The sequence below is a fragment of the Syngnathus typhle genome, linkage group LG19, assembly GCF_033458585.1.
Source record: "Syngnathus typhle isolate RoL2023-S1 ecotype Sweden linkage group LG19, RoL_Styp_1.0, whole genome shotgun sequence".
NCBI classification, from domain to species: Eukaryota; Metazoa; Chordata; class Actinopteri; order Syngnathiformes; family Syngnathidae; genus Syngnathus; species Syngnathus typhle.
In genome coordinates, this window is record NC_083756.1 from 8,354,008 (window position 1) to 8,376,269 (window position 22,262).

Below are 22,262 nucleotides of genomic sequence, written 5' to 3' on the forward strand. Positions count from 1 at the left end.
AGCACAACTCTATCCCTTTGTTCGCTCCCTCGCCTTGTCACCTCTTCTCGCTCTCTCGTTTCCCGACTAATCACTCAGATTGTGTCCCACTTTATTATAATTCTCTCTGTCTCGATGTTTTGCTGCTTTTCTTTCATGTACGTATGCCACATACGTATCATCCCAATAAAACCTTTGCCTGTATTCCATTTCTATTTCCAGGCTTCTCCCTCATCTTTGAGTTTTCCTCGCGGTCGACCTTCTCGTTCCGCTCAACTGCTCCCCCCCACTCCCTCCCTCCCTACCCACTTTATGGTAAACTAGGCAAGTGTGCGCTTTACACCGAGTGTGTGTGTGTATGCTTTATTTACATCAATTCTCTGATGGCCAAATCAAACACTTCATACAGTTTGAAGATTGCACAGAACAACCTATTACCGACGTTTGTTGCCCGCGGACCTCCTACGTGAATAGGAATAGATAATGTTTATATGAAACGCTCAAAAGGTGCATTATTATCCGAGTTCCGGAGGAAACAACAAAGCCCTCACACCTACAGTGTTATGATTGACTTCAATGGGCGATAACAAGCCACAAAAATCTATTGGATTTGCACAAACAGGATGTAGCAAATGTGGCTAATAGGGTTGAGGTCAGGGCTCTCTATTTCCTCCACCACAAAATCCATCCAAGAATGGACCCAGATTTGGGTGGTATAGAAAATTCTAAAGCGAATTACTTGTTCTTACTACGAGTGGAGGCAAACAACTGTGTGACTGGGTTTACGTGGACGCAGCAGTCAATTAAGAATGTTTGGCTTTAGTTCAGGCTCCCACGCTGCTCTTAGGCCTTGCTGTCAGAGACTCTAATAAATGATTAAGGGGGACTACATTAGCATTTAAGTTGACGCCGCCTACCCTCACGTCAAGCTGGCATTGTGCCTACTATTACCTCATTTCCTTCTCCATTATCCATGATCCATTGCAGGTAGGACGTCACAACGTGTAGCAAATGTTGCCGCCAGGAAGGGAAAGAAAATCTTTACTTCTCACCAAAAGCCAAAAGGAATGAGACGAGAAAATAACGTTCATTTGTAAGAGAAATGATGCGATCTCACCCACGCTGCAATGCAAAATCGATACAGCACACATGAATCACATGAACCCAGTGAGTGCCCGATCAATACGGAATGGCTTTAGGATCTTTTTTTAAGGTCGTATATTTGCCACTTTTCGTAAAAGGTACGCGTGCTTCTGACTTTTTAACCCACCAGAGTTAAGCAAAGTTCAGCTTATTAACTTGAAAAAGATGGAACAGAGTAGACAGGAGGGAGGCGAAGATACAATTAAGCTTTTGAAAAGAGCTCCATTAAAAAAAAAAAAAAAAGGTCTGACTGATAATAAAGTGCCACGAAAGAATGAAAAAGTTGCCTGTGATCCAATTCGTTATAAAAGAGGCTCATGCATTTCAACAGAATCTACCACATAGTTTGTGATCTAAAGATTCCATTCCTCTTCTGAATTATTCAGCAGAACCGTCCCCTGTCTCGACGACAGACATCGTGTTCCTGCTTCATCGTGAAAGTTGGCTTCTACATTTTGGACCCATGTGTGCCAGAACACAGCGTTTGGCGACAAATGAATGTGAATAAGTGAAAGGAGAACTTTGAGCGCTGGGGCATTCTGCATCATCCTAACCCAAGTAAGCTTCTATAGAGAGGCTTCCTGCAAATCAGGCATCGTATTGCTGCTTTACCGCATTAAGTGAAATTCTTTCAATTGACAACCGAGGGGAATTTACTTTTTGTTTTTACCTGGTCAGCACCCTTCTTTTTCTTCTTCTTCTTGCCCCAACAGCCAGAGCTCTCTCCATCGCGACCGTTGGAGTCACAAAGGAGGCCGTCCAACTCCTCCAAGCCTCCCTGCTGGCCGTGGGACGTCTCGGCTGCCAAGCGGTAGGACAGGTTTCTCAGAATGCAAACGCAGTTCTCCACAGTCTGAGTTGGGAAAGAAGAAAGATGAGGGAATAGATTCCAACGATGTGCACTTAAATAAGAACACAGCTCAAAGTGGAAGTAGGGGCCCGCGAATAAAAGCATTTTCTTTTTTTTTCCCCCTCAACGACCAGCAGCAATTTTATCCGCCTTCTACCCAGGGGCAGACTTGATGGAGAGAGTGGGAGGACAGAGGCTGGATTATCCACAGGTAATACAAATATGTGTTTTGTTCAGTTCTGACTTTGAAAGGCGGTGAGCAAAAATGAGGAAACCCGACAGGTCCAATCGATTTTCAAACACGCCGTTTAACAAGTGACTGTGAGATCACGCCTATGTGTAAATGTGAGCTTGAGTCCATGCGGGCACGTTTAGTACGTCTCTGAAAGCGGGGTGTCATCAAGTCAACGGAGTGGAAATTAACAAAGACAAATCATCCATCTTTATGCCAAGAGACCAGCACTTTACACAAGAACAAGCAAGGAGCGTAATTGAACACACTCGGGAGACGCGGCAAACAAAACAACGTCGCACTCCGCCGAGCTGCAGTCACATGAAATCCGCATCCTGCTAAAGAAACATGCACAGGTTACGCATTAGTTCCAATTCATGCTGACATTTCCATCTTGGGCTCCATGCTCTCTTTTCTTTGTTCAGCTGCACAGTTGAGTGAATAAAGACTCAGCGATGATAACACATCTACATATCTATATTTATATATCTATACCTCTCTCTTGTTTTCTCTCTGTGTCCCATATGTATCTATATACATCTATATCTATCAATATATATATATATATAGATAGATAGATATAATTGTATTAATTTATTTATTTTATTTTCTATGAATTTGAATTTTATTTTATATTTTTTTTTTTTTCCATAAGCAGGCAGACTTAATAGTGTTGAGTGAGTTTATTATACACTTTCAATTCTCCATTGACCAATCTACATTGGGGAACTGAAAGCAATTCTTTGGATTATTTTAGCCCACAACAACTAAATGAGTCTACCAGCCAAAGTGCAAAAGCAAAGGCGGCAGCGGCTATCATTTATGGCTATTTTGCTAATAAGCGCCTGCGAGTTCACCTGTCAATCAGTCTTTGTTAGCCAGGCAATGGCCGCTCTCCTCTGGTGGCTGCAGTCAGATGGTGGAGAGGAGCGGGCGGATAAACAGTGATTAAGGGAGGCCATTTAGAGAGCCTGGCAGACAGGGAGACCTTGAGAAGCCAGCCAGCCACAACATTGTTTATGTGATATCGACTGGCCAACACATACTTTGACAGAGCGCACGTAGGCTGCAGGCTTGGTCCAAGCGGAATATCACACACTGGCAAATGTTCTTTAAATGAACTCCTAAGAGTGAAATACTACACCAATTTTCAACATTTTATTGGGCAATCCGTAAGGTAGACTACCGTTACTATCATTACTATTTGACTATAAAATAAAACACAAGCCAGAGGAAACTTCACAATATGGAATTAAAAAGACTTATAGCGGATATTAAGTATTTGTATTACATGCCTGTTGCCTGTTGCCTGTTTTAAATTGTTTTAAACCTACATGACTGACAGTTTTTTCAACTCCACTCTCCATAAAAAAAATTAAAACAAACGATGTAAGAGTTGGGTATTTAAGAAGGCGTGTATAATTTAGTGACATTCCAAATTAGAACTGTTTTGCCCTGGCAGAAGTCAACACTAGTCTCGGTGCCATTGGAGAATTCCACTCGGCGAAAGCGAGAGGCTTTTATTCGGATTGCTTGGAGTAGATTTGTTTAACTAATCTATACAAAATTTAGTCGAGAGGTGGCACATTTTTACACATTGAATTTCAGTGAGAACAAGGGAAACCTTTGTTCAATTTGGGTCAAAGCAACTGCTCACTGCATTGACCTGTTGGGAATGTCTCATATCATCCTCAATAAACCAGGAAGTAATATGCTTACTAAATAATCCCAAAATACTGATCTCTGCATAGCTACAACAAAGGGGGACGACATTAGAGCAAAGTGATTGGATGCAAACATTTAACGCTTGAACGCACGCACCTTGCTGTCAATCTCGCTGCTGCCTAGAGAGGTCTGAATGACGTAGAGCAGAGCATCTGTCAGGCCGTCACATTCCCGCATCCTTCGTCTCGCCTCCTCACCTGCGGAGCTGACATTCCTGGAAGAAACACACGCCGACTGAGTGTGTGTTTTGATAAACACCAGCTTAATATGGCTCTAAACGGGGAGGCAAGAAGATAACACCAGGTATATACGGAAAGAGTGACACTGAAAGTGGGCGCCCAAGTGAAGCCTTTCCCGATATCATTGGAAAGGGGTGCATTACAATTCGGCAAGCTATGCATGTCTCAAAGGTTGACCTACCCGAGTCCCGAGTATACCACGAGGACACACGCTATAGAAATCAGACAGATCGACGGAATAATATTGCTATAGTTGCTCTGGAAGTTAATATTTGATTTATGTATGCATTGGAGTGAATGTAATCCCACAAAAATTTGCATCAGGACCTTGAAATGCCAACTCGATGTTCAGTCTACCTGAAGCGCTTTGTAAAAGCACTGCATTGATAAGAACTGCTGAAAAAGATGAATTGTATTTCATTTCTAGCCAGTCAAAAAAAAAAAAGACTGTTTGCGACAATCCATCTTAAGTTCCATAATGCCAATATGAATCACAAATCAATGCTGGCCCCCGTCGGCCTATATATTCTTCTCCACCAAGGGTGCAGCCTACGTCGGATCCCGACATATGCTCACCTCCTATGTAATGTTAGACGGTCGTGGCTCTTGTTGAATTACTGTTCTCATGAAATGCCACCATCACAGGTTTGCAGAGATGAGAAACGCAATAACATCAAAAGAATGATCAAACTAATTAGTCAATCACGTCCCAGACTTTGCCATATCGGTGAACACATATGACAGACAATAGAAATGTATTGATGGTATGCAGCGGAGTCCATTCATCATGCTGGCATTATTAAGAGATCACAGCTCTTTGACTAGTCTATGAAATGAGGGTAATCCTTCATTGTTGCCATGAGAATGAGGTGAGAGAACGACACAAGAACTCAATTAAAACGTAACGTCTCGTGCTTTCCAAGAGAAGGTCAAGTCGTTTTCACCAGCCCTGAATGCTAATGGCCAAACAAGCTCATTTTGCATAACTGGCTTCAAAGTGACAATTGTCTGCAGTCAAAGCGCGTAAAGACTGACAACACTGAGGAAGAAAGGTGCATGCCTGACTTTGAAACCTTTCATGACAGAATTGGAACGTCTGTTTTAGACCAGGTAGAGTTCTGGTCCCCCAGCTACCAATACCAAAATGGGAATGTTCTATTGAAATAAATAAAATAATTAATAATTTTTTTAACTAGTCCATAGTGATTGGGCCAGAAGTAAAAGCTCATACTTTTTGAAATGTTCTTCACATTTTAGGGCAAAATATAATAATAATAAAGTATAATATAATAATACATTATTTTCCTCTCTGACAAAACATCTTCTCTGGCTTTGCAAATATGTCTTGCAACACATATTGTGCTCGGAGAACAGGAGGCGCAAAGATGGTGAGATGGTGAGATGTCACCATAACCACTTGGATCATCGCTTCAAGAGATGCTCCATTTGGAATGTGAAACCCAAAGCAGCAATGGCGTAATCTGACCGTGTGTCGAATTCAGACGGAAAATTCGATGCGTAATGCATCAGTGAGAAAGGAAATGAGAGCGCCTATACCCTGGCTGTCAGTTACGTGTGAGTGTGTGTGTGTGTGTGTGTCTCCGTGATAAAGCACCTGAGATTTTCTCGGAATTTAACTGGTAATCTCCACTCTTTAACTATTCCATTATTGACTTGCGCCTCGTCCTATCTGATGCCACTCCTCATTAATTGAGTCAAACCCATTAGCTTGCATCATTAAATAATTGCCAAGTGAGAAGAATGACAGAAGATGATTAAGCATCCCGTTCGCAATTCACAACCAGCGTTATTTTGGCTTGGTCAGACTGATAAATTGCACGCCGTTTCTTAGACTATACATCACGTCGTTTTTAAAAAATATGTCACCTGCCGTGGAATAACCTTTGATCAATGCATTTGGGGAAAGTAGGGCATAGACAAAGTAAAGTGCAGAAAATATTTGACATTAGGGAATACTGAAGAACTTGTGTGTCGAATTCCACTTATTTATGAAACTAAATATTCCAAAGAAGTTATTCTGTGATATATTTCATCAACAACTGCAAAATTGGGATCTTAGCTTGACTTCAATCTTTCAATTGTTTTTAAAGGCAGAATTGAGTCCTTCTGTGCCAGTGGAAAAGACTGAAACGCTTGAATTCCGTATCTACGCTCCAATACATTGATACATATGTAGCGCTTTGAAAACAATCCAACAAGGCTCAGAATGATCTTTCCCACCGAAAAAAAATCCCCCTACTTTTCAAATGGCAAATTGACGAGCTATTTCCTCTGTAAACGAAAAGTTTCTTTTTGATTATTACTCATGCAAGCGTCCAACTTGTACAGGAAACACATGGACACCAATGAATGGTTGGCAGATGGCTTTCTAATGTCGCTCAAAGAACAAATGACCAGCGAGTGACATGAGAGCAGCTGGTGTGAGGTGGCTCGACACACTAGTCCAACGTCTGCCTGTGCGTGCGTGCCTCCGTGCGTGCGTGCGTGGGGACAAGAGAGGGTCATCACCAGTTCCCTCACACACACACATCTAATCCCAAACAAATAATAGCAAGAAAATAAATTCATTGTGATGACACTCCGTCTCGATTCATCCAGTCGTTAATTCTACGCTTGCATGGGAGTCTTAGTGGGAGCAAACAGGAGACATCCATGAGTATGCATCTGTGTGTTTGTGTGTGTGCACACATTTGTGGGATTCCGATAAGCCCAGAAATAGAACCGCAGACAGAAAAAGTGTATATAGTGTGGAAAAAATGAGTCTTTTTTTTTTCTCCTCAGTCTGTCTGTCTTGGCTGTGAACCAGCACCCTGCAGGGAGGTAAACAGTATTCAATTGAGGATATTGAAAAGCATTCATAGTACACCAAGTGTCTGCAACGATAACTCTGTGTATACTTTGTGAGTGAAAATGTGTATGTGCGCGCGTGAATTTGTGTGCAAAAAAAAAAAAAGCATCTGCCGAATGGACTGTTTTTAAATGTCCTTTTCAAGCAAATATTACTTTGGAGAAATGATAGATTCAAAGATCAAGTAGCTCTACATTGTGATGCTAGAGGACATTCAGCTGCTTTTTAGAGGGTGTCACCTCTTGATGTCAAGCCTCAAAATGCCAGAAGCATGTTTAATCAGGCACAAAAAAAAAGTCTGGAAATGAGGAGGAGAACTTATAAAGGGGAAAAGTTGTTGCTATGGTTACCATGCGGAACCATGCATCAAAGGAGTACAAGTTTAAATTGTGCACAGATTTGTTTACCATTCATGAATACATTGATCATGGACAACAAAATACCTCAATAAAATATTTGTAATTTTACACCCTGGACTCGTCACACTCAATTATTTTATATGCTTGTTATCAGATTCCCTAAAAGAAAATATATACGTATATCCTAATCAAGCAGTGTGTACCCGCCCCATGGTCTTCAATCTAAAACTGAATAATGGAGAATGCACGAGCAAAGCTAATAAAACAACTTTGAATTATGCATGCTGCTATACTATGACTGCAGGGAATCAATAAAATGAAATGGTAATTTACAAACAGTGTTTCATCGACGATGTGTCCGGAAAGAGTAAATGGGTGTTGACCACACTTGTTACAATTAACATGTCTGCTTGCGAGTGCATGGTGCTTTTACCTGAGACAACCGGTAGCGTTGCGCAACACCTGGGAAGTATGAAGCTGGAGTTTGCGGTCGTCATGGTGATTGGGGGAGGAGTCCCAGTTGGAGTGGGGGATGATGACGCTGTTGGTCAGCACGGCCAGCGCATCCTGGATGATTGGCATCTTGAGAGCATCGCATGACGACAAGTTCCACAGAACCCCTGCGCGTGCAAATTGGAATGATTAAAGTCATTCATTTCGACTGAACTGAAAATATTTGACTTTTAAAACCTTCTGATGGTTCTGCACACTCTCTCCCACTTGCTCAACTCATCGTCTGCTAACCTGACATTTACCGGCACATATTGGATTGGAATTTTAAGCAGACGGTGACACGAAGGGCAAAACGTTTTATTTTGTGAACTTGAATGTTGGAGCTTGTCGCTCACAGTAACGTGACAAAGAAAGACAGCCTGAAACTTTTTTTCAAGTGATCGAGGACACACCACTGGGCTCGAGGCCACAATGGACGCTGGAGAGGGATTTTACAGCTGGTATTTTGGGGAAAACATTTTTATCACTTTTTGACATCACTTTCTCCGATTTATACCCCAGGAGCAGTCCTTAAGATTTACTAGGCGTTTGTGATGCATTGAAAAGTCATTTTGTGCCTTGCCCAGACTGTACGCAAGCGACAGTATGCACTGGCCCATAGAACAATGTGCAGACGCAAGCCGTACAAACAAGATGTTTCAATTGAATTGAATATCATATGAGTCTGATCGACATTAGAACATTTAACAACTGCATGTACTGCTGACAAAGTTGGTGACAATGAACTAACACGGGGGAGGACAAGCCGAGTCATAATTTAGTCAGGCAGCAACAGATGGAGACAAAAGATGACACATGCTTTGTCATATTGCTTTGGTGAGTTAAAAAAAACAACAAGTTGAATTCAATTGAATGTTATCTAGTCCCATATCTCTGGTGTCAGAACTCAAAAGTCACACAGCTTGAACATCTTGAAATAGCACAAGTTTGCGTTGCTAAAAATGAAAAAGTCAAACCAGGATCAATCTGTGCATGAATGAAATGTGGCAATTGTGTCAAATCAGGCAAGAGTGAGAAGATAAAAGAGGATAATTGCCTGTGTGTGCCTGTTTAACTGTCTGGGAAACAAGGACAAGGAGGGTGATAAGGCGATGACCGTTGCTGCTATGTGGCACCAATCAGGAAGGGGCTTGTACCTTTCTGTGCATGTGTTTCCATGGCAACATCTGCCATCACTTAGCACTTACCAACCTCTTTTTTTCACCCCTCAAGCCCCTCTCTCTCAAATGCTCCCCTGTCACAAGCACTTGTAAACACGCTGTATTCACTAAAACAGACTCATCATCATATTCAAATATTTTTTTTTCCAGGCATTTTCTTTACTTGCAAATCTAGTTGATCTCAACGGTCTTATTCGAATTTTATTTTTCATTTTCAGACACGCTTGAATTATACTATAAAACGATCATGCCGCCTGTTGCTTTGGTAAGACTGCCGGAAAATGTCTTTTTAATTGTAGTTTTTTATTCAAACCATAAAACGTGTAAAAATGTGATTGGTGTCATGTTTTTTTATTTTACAACAGCAAATTTTAGAGCTGCAACTGCGGACAACAGGTCAACCGTCTTGAAAAACAACTCGGTGTTTCTTAAGTGATTAGCCACGTTGGTTGGTGATTGCAATCAGGTAGCAGCCATGGATGTGTTCTTTGTAAAGTGCCAGCAGATGGAAAAAGGGAAAAAAAAAAAAAAAGTAAACGCTGCTGTGTTTTCTAGGACAAGGACATTGCGTCTGCCACTGTGCCATGCTGGCCAAATTCAGGTCTGACACACACGATCGCACACACATCTGCCTGCTCAAGAAACATGGATCTGCCATGCTTCGCTGAGCCCGCAGGCCCTGCAGGAGTCAGGTGACCAACAGACAATGACATCATTTGAGAGTTTCTGTGTGCCAGCCAGTGTGTGTGAGCGTGTGTGTGTGTGTGTGTGTGTGTGTGCACCCTCCTTTATCTCGTCCTCTCTAATCCGCCTCTCTCTTGGCTCCAACTGGGTCCCTCCAGACACTTGACAGACAGTTTCCAAGGAGCTTGGTGGTTTGGGGGGGAATGTAGGGATGATTGCATGAATTCATGAATAAATGAGAGTATGACTTGTAAGGTTGGAGCCAGGCCTGTTAGGACTCAAGTGGAAATGTTTCATTTAATAGGCCTCATCGAAGTGGCTACGTGTGAATTAGTTGAGAGCAGAGTCGAAACCAAAGCCAAAGATGAGAAATGATACAGCAAATCTCCAAAAAGAGTGATTAACTCATCTCATATTGGAATTTCTTGATTATAATGAATTTTGGACATAAGTCGACACAACTGTTGCACGTCACCTCTACCTCTCTCAGCTAAGGAGAGCATTCAAAGCAAAATAGATTCAAAGCTGCAGCCAGCCACATGTCACAGTCCAGCACCTCAAGGTGAGCCCGCAAGCATGGATAGCATCTCCTATTGACACCCAGAGCCTCGGCATCGAGCGGATTTTGATTGACAGGCCCGGAAGCCTCAACTTCCTCCTATCTCACTCGCACGGAGAGTCAGGATGCCAATAAAGCTTGTCTGAATTTAAACTTCAGAAAGGACAGTGCAATACAGTAAAAGGTTTCCTGTCTCATTTCCTCCACCTACAAAGCGCCTTTAATCAAAGCGTATAGAATCCAATACGACTGTCAACCAGTGGGTGGTAAGAAGAACGAGTGGGTGGTAAGAAGGCGTCGGTTATCGGTTCAGATTAGAAGCACAACCACTACGTGCGTCCTGATGCATTTCCGATGGACCAATTAACTTTTCTCATTCGAAAAACATTGAGCTACTGAAAAGGAATGGAAATCAAATGAGAACTGAATGTGATTCTTTTGACTTCAATGTCAGTCTCTAATTAGATTAGATTAGATAGAATTTATACGAAGTTAGAAAGGCAGATTTTCTCGATCTGGATTTCTCTTGTCAGTTTATCTTTTCAGCCAAGCCACAAAGGTTGTTCAATGAACCGCAGTCATGAAAACCTGTCATGTTGCTCTTTTCTTCTCTCCTCACCCACATTCTTCCTTTGTTTCTCCAGCGCTCTGGTGGGGTATTATTAGTATTTGAACAATCTCTAAAGGGAGCTTCAAAATCCCTCGCCGACTTGTCGCTATTGTGATTCACATAACTCCTCGGAGAGCCAGCGACCTATGAGGGGCTGTGGATGTGTACGGATGAGACGTTCAAGAATTGGGTTCACCCATCGGGCTTTATCGGAGTGCTCTATGTCGATTTGCAACTGTGAATGGGTCACCATGTGTTTGATCCTCAGAAACACGTGAACTGCTTTGAAAAGGTTGTACGTTGACTATATCAACAGCATAAATTACACGGTCTAAACCCAAAGACCCATTCATGTAGAATCACACTCCGGCTAATAAAACACAAGCAAAGGCCAAATAAGAAGGATGAAAGTTGAATGCACATGAGAATATAGAATATGAGGATAAAGTCTTGAAATTCAATCAAGTGGAAAGTTTAACAGCCTTGGTGAATAGTTGGAGTTGATTGAAGGCTTTGAGGTAAAAGTTGCCAATGACGTCAATAACGGCGCTAGTGTGAATGGCAAGGACACAGAAAACACACTTGGAGAAAGGATCGAAGCGTTGCGTTGAACATCTCCATTCAAATACAAAGAAAACACATTTCACAACCTGCACGAATACGTTGCATAACGCATACGTGCCCCAGATTTTTCACAGCTTACACCTCGACATATACAACGTGTCCAAATCATCTTGTGTAATGCAAAAACATTTTTCCCACAATAAAAGCTCCTCCGGGGATACAAAGAAGCAAGGTCATGCTCCAAATCGCTACAGCTCCAAGGCGTGCGTGTGTGTGTGTGTTGAATCATACCTGTGACCAACTCTCTGATTTCAACATCTCCTGTTTTCCTCAGAAGACGGACGAGTGCTGGGATCCCTCCGCAGTTTTTCAAGGCCACTTTATTCTCATCGTTGGCCTTGCCGTAAACCAGGTTCCGCAGGGCTCCGCAGGCGCTGCGGTGAACCTCGCTCATCCTATGATCCAGCAGGTCGACCAGTAGTTGGATGCCTCCCTGTCTGCGGATCTAGACCACGCATAGAAAAAAATCATCACTGCACTGATTCCTCAGTCTTTACATTTCTGTCATTTGTACTGAAGTCACTAACGATGTAGCGGTACACTCGACTGCACGTAGGTCACTAGGCCGTACGTAAAATAAAGGAGCTGGACAAAAACAAAGCAGTAAAAATTCTAAGTGCAATTACACTCATGTACTTTGTGTTTGGTTGGGAGTACAACTGTAGAGGTGTAAAAGGAAAGTTTATGGGATCTGGGTTGAATAAATATTTCACTGTCTGCACCCCAAAGCCTGTTTGCTTTTAGTGGTGGACCTGGGTCAGACACATAATGTCTTGCCTGCCTGCCTGCACGCTGCTTTATAGCTTGCCTTCTCAATTATTGTGGCGGTTCTACACACGGATTCGGTGACCTTACAGGGGTGGGGCCCTGATCACAACTAAATGACTGCTGTGATCACCAGCGCTGCTGAAATATTGTCACAATCATTTACCTCCATTTTCAGAGCGATGACTATATAGATGATAAAAATGACATTTCATTTTAGCAAAGAGCTTGTGAAATCCCCGTTGGCGTTATCGCATGGAAGTTGGTGTGATGGGCTGGATTTAGGGCCGAACAATTCAATCTGTTTATTTAATTTGATTTAACACTAAAGATACAGAACAGTTGGTGACAATAATGATAGAAAACCTTCCCTGTCCACCTTGGATAACTATTTCTCTGAAATACTTCGCCTTATAGCATGGCAGAGACAAAAAAGCGACTTTGGCCGTGGATTTAAAAAAACAAACATCTAACAAACTGTAGCTTTGATTACCTTAAAGTGAGAAGACATTCAAAAGGAAGAGGCGGTGAAGAAGAAAAGAGGAGTGCAATGGAGGGCAAGGAGAGGACGGAGGTGTTTGATGACACAGCAGGAGTCTATCGGGTAAAATGACTTTGCTTATCTATTCAATTAAAACGGATTAAGGGTTGCCCGTGAATGGCAAACTAACCTTGTTGTATTGACTACATTGCTTCCTCGTGCCTGGCAATCTTGAGCTCTGTTCCTTGCCTCCCTTTGCCTCAATACATCTTCCCTTGTTTCGTAGCTAATCTCATATTCTATGAAAGGCATCATGATATTACTTTGCATTGTCGGAGCGATACCGACATGACTTTCCAAAACCACCATGCCTTTATTCCGTGTAAAGACGATTAGAAGCGGGGATTGATTTGTCTTTGTCTCCCGCTGTTATGCAGCAGCCACAACTATCGGTAACCCATAGCGACAGCATTGCTGTGGTAACACTTAGCGGTAGCGACAGCCGGGATTGGGGGACTCGGAGGTCCTGCAGGCGTTAAAAAAAAAAAGAAATTCATAAATAGACTAAAAACAAATCCCGGCCAGATACACATTATGCACGGGTGACACAAACAAGTGTGTTAGTGTGCATGAGTCACCACATATGGAATGTCAACAAACATCAGCGGCACACTTAATGTTTAGCCGCTTGATTGAGAGTGAAGACGTGTCACCCACCTCCCAAGTTCGAATCCATCACACATGCATGCAAGCAGACAAGCAGGCTCTCACGCAAGAGTTTTTTTTTTTTCATTGGTCTCACAGTTTGCCTTGATTTGAAAACCTTTCACCTTTTGCCTAATTGAGTTTGTGGCCTCAAGCAGTGATTTCCCGATAGGGACATTCCAAAATGGGCCACCGTTAAGCATGTCATATTTGCACTGAGGCAGAGAGCGGAAAGAAGGGTTCACTGCAAGGAAAAATCGACAGTGACAAATACGAGACAACAAGTCAAACATACTGTGGGCGTGGCATAAGCATCATGAGCTAGGAACATGCTCAAAGCTCAAGGTGTGAATATGTATTATGGTGGAGGGGCACCACTGGCCCCCATTATTGACAGCTTGTCTTTACCAAATATGTTCTTATGAAAAAAAAAAAAAAAGACAAGCATGCCTCTCGAGATGCTCAATGCAAAAACACACCCTGCCATCTAATCAAGCAAGTAAGTAAATAAAAAAAAATGTTCATATTTTAAGCAAAGTGAGAAGATAAAAAATGTGATACAGAGTCCGTCACATGACAAATAAAATGTGTACAAATGGAATGTAGCATTGAACAGAATGCCGGTGAATGTGTCAGAGCAAATGACATCCACGCCAGCCAGCCACAGCACGTTAGTTTTGAAATATTTGAACATTAATCATCATCTTATCTACGCCGTGTGACTCTTTGGAAATTTGACTCAGACAAAAAAATAATACGGTACGTGGGAGGAAAAAAATATCGGCTCAAAAAAAACGTTTATTTGCTTTTTTATCACTATAATTTACTCTACGATGACTGACTGATTTTAAATTCCACAGTACCAATTAGACTTTTTCCATCTTTTGTGTCATTTACATTTCTTGGCTGAACGGATAAAATGTGAAATTAAAAAATATTTTAAAAAAAAACTCGACCATAATCAGATCAAATCAGCAGTCATATGCCTTTTCAACCGATTCCATAATCTATAAATTAACTTCATCCTCATATTTCCATTAAATCCTAACAGATGAGCAACCAGGGTCACAAATGTTCTGACTTACTGAACATTTGACACCGGTTTTAATTAACGTGGAAAATCCTATTTAACATTAATTTGTTTTTATCTCATCACAAAGATTAAAAAGGGTATCTCCCTAAAACATAATTTCCCTTTCACATTTAATCCTATCTGACACGTTTTATCCTTGACTGTTCAGGAGTCAGCAATGTTTTGGCTGCGGCTTGTTTTATTGGTCCATTTGTCTTCACGGTGGTCTTAAACAAAGGGGGCAAATAAAGCACAGCGGGCAAAGGGGCAGATAAGAAAATAAAGAGTATCAAAGAGATATTGTCATGGGAATCCCCAGAAGAGGTCGCCCAGCAAGGTCAAGATATTAATAATATTCCACTTGGTCTATAATGGTGTTATTTTGAAAGAATGAAACACAAGGCAGTGCAGCTGGCAGCGAGGGAAATTAAAGTCTCTCTATATATATTTTGAAATAAGTAATAGAAGTGCTTTTAACTTCTTTATCTTTCCTTCTTGAGATTTTTTTCTCTCTCTTTGAAAGAAAGGTAGGCAGCAGGACAGCCTTGAAGAACGTACTAAAAGGTGCACGGAACAAAACAATCCTACTTCTAAATATCCATTCAGATTTCATTCAGGAGCATTTGTATTTCCTTTCACGCGGCTAGCATGGCGGGGCAGCTTGTTTATTGGCTCTCCCCCACGTAACGATGAATGATCAAGTGTTCTTGTGTGCACTTTGGACCTTGAATGAAACACTCAAACAAAGCGGTAAAAGAAACGCCATCCACTAGAGAGTTTCTATTTGCCTCACTGTTGGATGCTTTCCTTTACAAATGCTAATTGCATCCACTATAAAAGACACTTAAGTTGTTGTGTTTTTTTTCCAAGGCAACAAGAGTTGAGTGGAATAATTGCTAATGCATTAGAATTGGACCGTTTTTGTCTCAAGTGTACTTAAAATCATTGTCTTTAATGGTGTGCAGCAACATTGTTTGTTAAATCGCTGCTTGTCTTATTAAAGTTTTCCATGATGTATCCGATTGAGGGCTTCCATCCAAAATTGTGTTTGAGAAACGAGGGCACAAGTTCAGGGTTAAGTCTTGGACGGTGGAAACAAATCAATAGAAAGGAGAACTTGAAGGAACGCAGTCAGACGGTTTATAATCCACAACAGCTTGGTTTACGTACCATAACTCTGCAGAGGAATTGAATGGCCCTCAGTGTTTTATAGACAATGCAGACACTCACCTCAGCTTTGATCTTGTTGTCTCCAAAGCAGAGGTGTTGGAGGTATGCGGCAGCATTGGACTGCACAGATGGGAACTGATGTTGCAGCATCTGGATCACCTCTGGCAGTTCTGGATCTCTCCAGCCAAACTCCCTGTGCAGACAGGACAGATGGAGACGTTTGGACTCCTTGGGAGAGGTAACAAGCGTCTTGCCGATATTAACAGAGGGAAGACAAACACTCTGTCACACAAAAGGCTACAGAATCAACTTTGATGAACACCGGAGAGTTTCTGTAGATGGGAATCGGACCGCTGAGGTGCACACGACCCTTTTAAGCCCCTCCCCCAAATGATGTCACCTCTCTCCATGGTACTGATAACAAGTAACACGGTATAAATGTTGACATTTCAGATCTTCCTTCCTTGAATTATCGAGCCGTACTTTAGGTGTCGTATTAAAAAAAGTCAACAACTCACACCGCAGCACTGGACCTTGACTTGCGCTATGTGCTATCTTTCATCAATTTCCACCTCTGTGCTCACACTGGAAAGAGTAAATAAAGTCAAATAACACGCAGGAAATGGGCTCCCTCCTAGAAGTACCCCCCTAGCTGATAATTTCTCTGTATTGGTCCCCTGAATGAGAAAATGATGAGTGTGTGAGACAGTGTGGGCGGGGATGTGTCCACAATCAGCCATGTTATTTTCTTTAATAAGCACTCTGTAAGTAACTGGCTTTCAGCAAACTCCCAGTGCGATCCCACAAAAGCCTTTGTTGAAATTTTGCAACCTGCATCGATTCAGCTCGACGAAGATTGATTTTGCTGTTCTCGTGTGCCGAAATAGCGTGTGCTATAATCCCCCATCTTGATATCCTGGTTTATTTTCCTCAGTTGCCCGTACATGAAAATTGGGTAAATACAGCAAAATTGACCTGCCCGAGGAGTTGGAAATGGCCCTGGCCTCCACGCTGTGTTCTCTCCTGGATCGAGAGCACGCAGTGTGTGAAGCACGCTTGCAAAGCCAAGCGCTCACGAGGAGTAAACATGGCTCTCTGAGATAAAGTGAGCTCTTGCCTGGACGGGTCTTTATCTGCCAAATGATAAGTGTTCATTCAGCTGGAAAGGATGGCTGATGGAGGGAGGTGGAGAAGCGATAGGAAGACCCAACCTAGAGAAGGGCAGGGGGGGGGGGGGGGGCTGACGGCGTTTAGGAGGAGAGACCCTCAAACAACACTAAATCACATGGGTAGATAACATCAGGGCAGTTTGTTGATGTGGGTGTACAAATGGCAAGATTTGATTAAGGCTTGGGAAGTGGACACACATGACTTGTTTGTTTCCAAAGTGTGGATTTATTTTCATTTTGTTTATATCTAAAGCTGGATGTGTGTGCGTGAGTATGTGATCCATCCCTTCCAAGCCCACAGCAGCGAGATCTGCTGATGAGATAAGCATCATGGCTCACCATTAATTAAAAAGGCCTGGTAGGGAGTGCGAGACACAAACACACGGAGAGGAAAACGCCGAGGGAGGATGGGCGGAAAAGCCCACAGGGACAAGAGAGGGAAAATAAAAAGAATTTTCTCTTTCAAATAGGGAATGATAAAGAAGTAAACAGCCTTCAGACAGGACAGCAGTCAACACTGGTGCTAATGAGCGCTACAAACCTGTTAGACACACTGCTGGGCGACGTGCCAGTGACGTGAAACAGCACAAAAGTGGCGACAAGAGTCGTGCCAGCTAAAGCGCAAGGTTCACGCTAAATATGTATTAAGGCAGCTTTCTCTTGGCAAAATTCGACAAGCTTCAATGCCTCCAAATATGGGAGATCTATTTTTAAACGGCGTGTAAAGCTTTATTATTTGATAAAGGCTTTGTATTTTGTCAGGAGGCGCTTGGCGCGTCCTGGATCCAGTTCAAAATTCGGTCACAAGTTTTTCGCTGTGAAATTTGCATGTTCTCCGAGTGATGTACACGGAATTTCTCATACGTGTGAATTGAATTGACGTCTGGGATCGGCTTCAATTGATCCGCATGCAACGCTGAACAGAAGAAGAGTAGAAAATGTCGAACTCAACCATGTTTATAGCAAAGACTGGGCAGACAGCCATTTTAGTGGAGTCGACTTTAACGAATGATCAAACGGCAATTAAGATGTTAAACAATTCTTTAAAAATGGACTTGCACAATATATAAAGATTTTATTATTACGACCGTGACATTGTAAGTCTTAACGTTGAGCTTCTTCTCGTGACTTTAGGAGGACTCTGTCGGAGTGCATGGTAGTAAATATGCACCGCTGTAATTGATGACGTCCTTTTTGCCCTCGCAGTTCAATTGCCATTCATTTTCAGAGCCCGCAACGCATTTGAAAAGACAGCTCCCGACAGGAAGTGTGTCTCGTTGGCCTTAATCTGATTGGACAAGGCCTGTCATTTCGGGTAACTGATTGGCGGACGGGAAAGCATTGCGCATAGCAAAGCAGATGCTAATTAGAACCTGAACATCCATCTTGAGGGCACTAAAATGGAGAGAGGAATGAAAGTGGTCAGTGGCTGGAATGAGAGATGAAGAGATACTGGAGGGAGGGAAGGGAGGAAAAAGTGCCAAAAACAGCTTCGGTCATTTATAGCCACGATGATGAGAAGTCTGCATGTTACTCCACAGAAGCTAAATAAGAGTTTGACTTTGACAAAGGAGCTAAGCTGAGCATTTCTTTTTTTTTTGAAGCACTGGCTAGTAAATCATTCTGGCCGTCAAATATAAAACTGCTTCCATTTCCTCTCTTTTGTCTGGGATCTTCTTAGTGCATTTAGCCACAATATTACACACGCATATTCTAATATGACTCAACATAAGAAACACATGTATATGGTATTTTAATACATTTAATGTCGTGGATTGCATATGAAAGATGCATGGTTCTAAGACTGTACCCTGTGGAACCTCCAAAGACATTTGAATTGAACCAAAATATTGTGGAAAAATACTTCCAAGTTCAAAAGCATACAAGGTGTCGTGCAACCTGTCTACAAAATTTGAAAACTTTAGAACAATTGAAGAACTACTTCATGTTTGACATTCCAACCAGTAATAGTGAGATTTGCTTCTGTCGCAATAGTGGCTTTGATATTTCCACCTTCTATCTTTGTGTTTGCGTGACTCGGATGACTGACATTCCGCACACCAGCCACGTCTGTCACCGAGTTGGAGCTCTTCAGATGCAATATTTTAAAACCAAGTAGCAGTACTTGGGAAATTATAGTCCCGAGTCATTTTTGCACCCTAAAATTGGTGGTGCCGTAATGATACCGGTATTTAGTGCAACCTCCAATTTGTCACTCTCCTTCCTTCACATTTGGAAAGTGACAAATGGAAGTAAGTCAGTATAAGAAAACCCACTCTTGGTAGAAATAGAAAAAAGATCGCAAAGAAAAGAGAAGGCCATGAATGAGATCAAGGAATGTGATGAAGAGCGGAGGAGTACATATTACTTCTTTTATCAAGCTCATCACGTTAGGACCAGTACACCAGATGCGACTTTCTATCCTTACAATTGTCTGCTCATCCCAGAAAATCCACACTGTCTATCTTAGTCTTCTCCTTGTTCTATATTAGATGAGTTGGGGGGAAAAAAAGACCAAGACAAGGAGAGAAAAAAAAAAGAAATCAATAGGCTTTCTCCAAGGTTCTTCCGGTCTGGGATGGATGGCTGGCTACGGAGCATGAATGAAAGCTAACAAAGAGTCTGAGTGGCAAGAATATGAGGTGTGGAATGAAACTGGCGCCGACATCATGAAGGTTGCAGAAAAAAGGAAACCATGAAATGTATGAGAGCAAACATACCTTTGAAGGGGGAAAAAAAATGAAATCATTTAATAACGTCTATTCTAATCATTTTGCTCACTTGAATAAGCCAATATGCTATACGCACTTATCTGGATCGCTGGAGCATCTCTTCACAACCAGCTGCAATATCTGATGGAGATTCCCATCACATTTTGCAATTTTGGATCCAGCAGCTCTTATCCAGGAAGTTGTCTCAAACAGTAGGAGTGGGATGATTGTTTCAATGTGTTATTATGGCACAGCGCTATCCATTTATTTTATGAAAGTGGCTTGAGTGAGTAATGTGTGTTATGATTCCACGGGAAGATTTAGCTGATTACACAAAACTTGAAGCCTCATCGAATCATCCGTTGAAGCTGACATTTTCTTTTGTCATGAAGTCCCATGTTTATAGTATTATTATCCCATCGAGTATTTGCTGAGCACACATTTTCAGTCCAATTCCCCTTTGATATAGTGCAATTACTGAACGTTTACGCAGCGATTCATCAAATGGGCGAAACGTACACATTAGACTGAGGTGACCTCGAGAATCATGCACCGCTCCCAGAACGATGTAATGATGAAGGGAAAAATCTCATTGATTGTGACTTGAAATATTAAAATAGCAAATTAGGCGACCCAATTAGTGTGAGCCGCTGACGGACACCAATACAGGAGCGGTCGGAGTTTAGTTATCAATTCATTTAACACTTAGCCTTCCTTCTTTTATTTTATCTACTGCAAGTGATTCCTACTGACTTATGAATACTGGTAAATACTGGTCACTGGTAGACTTCCACACGAATAATAGAGATGGTTGTGACACGGAGAGGCGATACTTGAACCGCAGCCATGATCAAACACAAGTGAGCAAAATATCCAATCAAAATCCTCATCTAGTGCCCTCAGCCAATCAAAGTGAGAGGGGAAGATTAAGCTGATGGAAGAATGAGCGTTTGATGAGAAATTAGGGCTCCATTGTTTTTTTGATTTGAAAGCCCCAATGCAATCACCTCAACAAGAAGCACTCTGGCTTCTGAATGAGAGACAGTAGAGATGAGCTCGTTCCGTGCCGATAATGCTAATGAGGGCGTTGCGTGTGCGCGTGCGCGCCTAATTGACAAATTGCAGCTTTATGTCACAGGTCTAATGAAGGTTGAGCTCAGTGTGACACTACACATCCACAAGCTGCATACAACTACAATTTATCCATAGATAGTCTGACACGTTAAGGTCAAACTGGATTCCATCTTTTTGTCCGTTGATGTGTGTGCTTCTTTCTGTCTGTGTGTCTTTTGCAGGGACATGATATATATTTATATATATTTATTTGTGACACAATGCAGCTTTTTTTGGATTGTATTTCTCTATATAACATGTAATAAGTCCCTACCCTTCTAAACACTGGTTACTTTAATATATTTAACTCAAAATGCAATGCTGTGTTCTTTAGTGCTTTTTTTTTTCCTGCAGGAAAACATGCCAAAATAGCCAGGTAAAACTTCAATAGATGAATTTATGATGAACGCACAATAGAGTGAATCTGCAATAACCCAAGCGTGAAGCAGGAAGGGAACAGTGTATTAGAAAAGCTGGTAGCAGTGCAGTTTCAAATCACTATTTTAAATTGATAAATGTCTGACTGTCAACGAAAGTTATTCATCCATTCATCTTCTGAACCGGTTTATCCTCACGAGGGTCGCCGGCGGGCTGGAGCCTAACCCAGCAACACCCTGAACTGGTCGCCAGCCAATCGCAGGGCATTGTTTATTTTTTAAATAATTGTTTATAATGTCTTGCCAGAGCGAGGTGTCTGTGACTTTTAAAAGCTGTGATTTGTTGTTGAATTACACTGGATTAACTCACTAATTATGGTCACATGACTCTACAAAGGGGGTCATCGGGAGTAACGCAATAATCGTCCGGCAGACTCACACAACAGCAACATCAATTTATTACACAATCCCAACACGTTGATTTCCTTTTCCAAGCTTATTGCCTCTCTCTCTCTCTCTCTCTCTCTCTCTCTCTCTCTCACTCCCACATGCGCACGCACATTCCTGTGAGCATGAATTCATGCAGTATTTACATTCTCTCTGCTGTCAGAAAGAGGGCAGAGTGGAGGCTAAACTGAAACGCCAAAAAAAAAGCCCGATAAGTAGAGGCAAAGGTGACAACCTGCCTCCTAATCGAGAGAGATTGTAAATCCAAATGTTTTGACTAGAGTGCATGATCGGAAGACACAAAATATGCGTCCGCACTCCCCTGTAGCCTCTCTTTATAAAAACATTGGGTGCTGTGTGAGTGTTAATAATTTGGCAGGTGTGTGAGCTAAAGATAAAAATAGTGACATGACGCAAAAGGGACGGAAATCTCATAAAGGAGTGTGTGGCTAGTGCACCTGCTCCGCTCATTAGTTTACACTCGAGCAATAAGACAGCAAATTGGAAAGTGCAGCAACGTTTGCTCAAAGATTTACACGATGACGACGAGATGATGGAAATGGTGCGGGTGATGACGATACGTAACGTAAGCGTACGGCCGTGACGAATTGGAAAGACACCGATGAATCATTTACACATGCTCTGACAATTACAAGCAAAGATTGATGGTGGTCCAGTGCCCAACATTAAAGGAGCTCCTAACTGA

At 42.0% G+C, this 22,262-nt stretch overlaps 1 protein-coding gene across 1 annotated transcript in view; it reads right to left on the reverse strand.

Annotated features, from left to right (window-relative positions):
* ctnnd2a (catenin (cadherin-associated protein), delta 2a) overlaps positions 1-22,262 on the reverse strand; it is a 115,301-nt gene that overhangs the window by 18,129 nt on the left and 74,910 nt on the right. The window contains exons 14-18 of the mRNA XM_061265843.1: positions 15,800-15,932; positions 11,778-11,991; positions 7,830-8,016; positions 4,026-4,143; positions 1,793-1,975 (exon numbers count right to left, since the gene is read on the reverse strand). Of these exons, the coding sequence (XP_061121827.1) occupies positions 1,793-1,975; positions 4,026-4,143; positions 7,830-8,016; positions 11,778-11,991; positions 15,800-15,932 (835 nt within the window). The remainder of the gene's footprint in view (positions 1-1,792; positions 1,976-4,025; positions 4,144-7,829; positions 8,017-11,777; positions 11,992-15,799; positions 15,933-22,262) is intronic.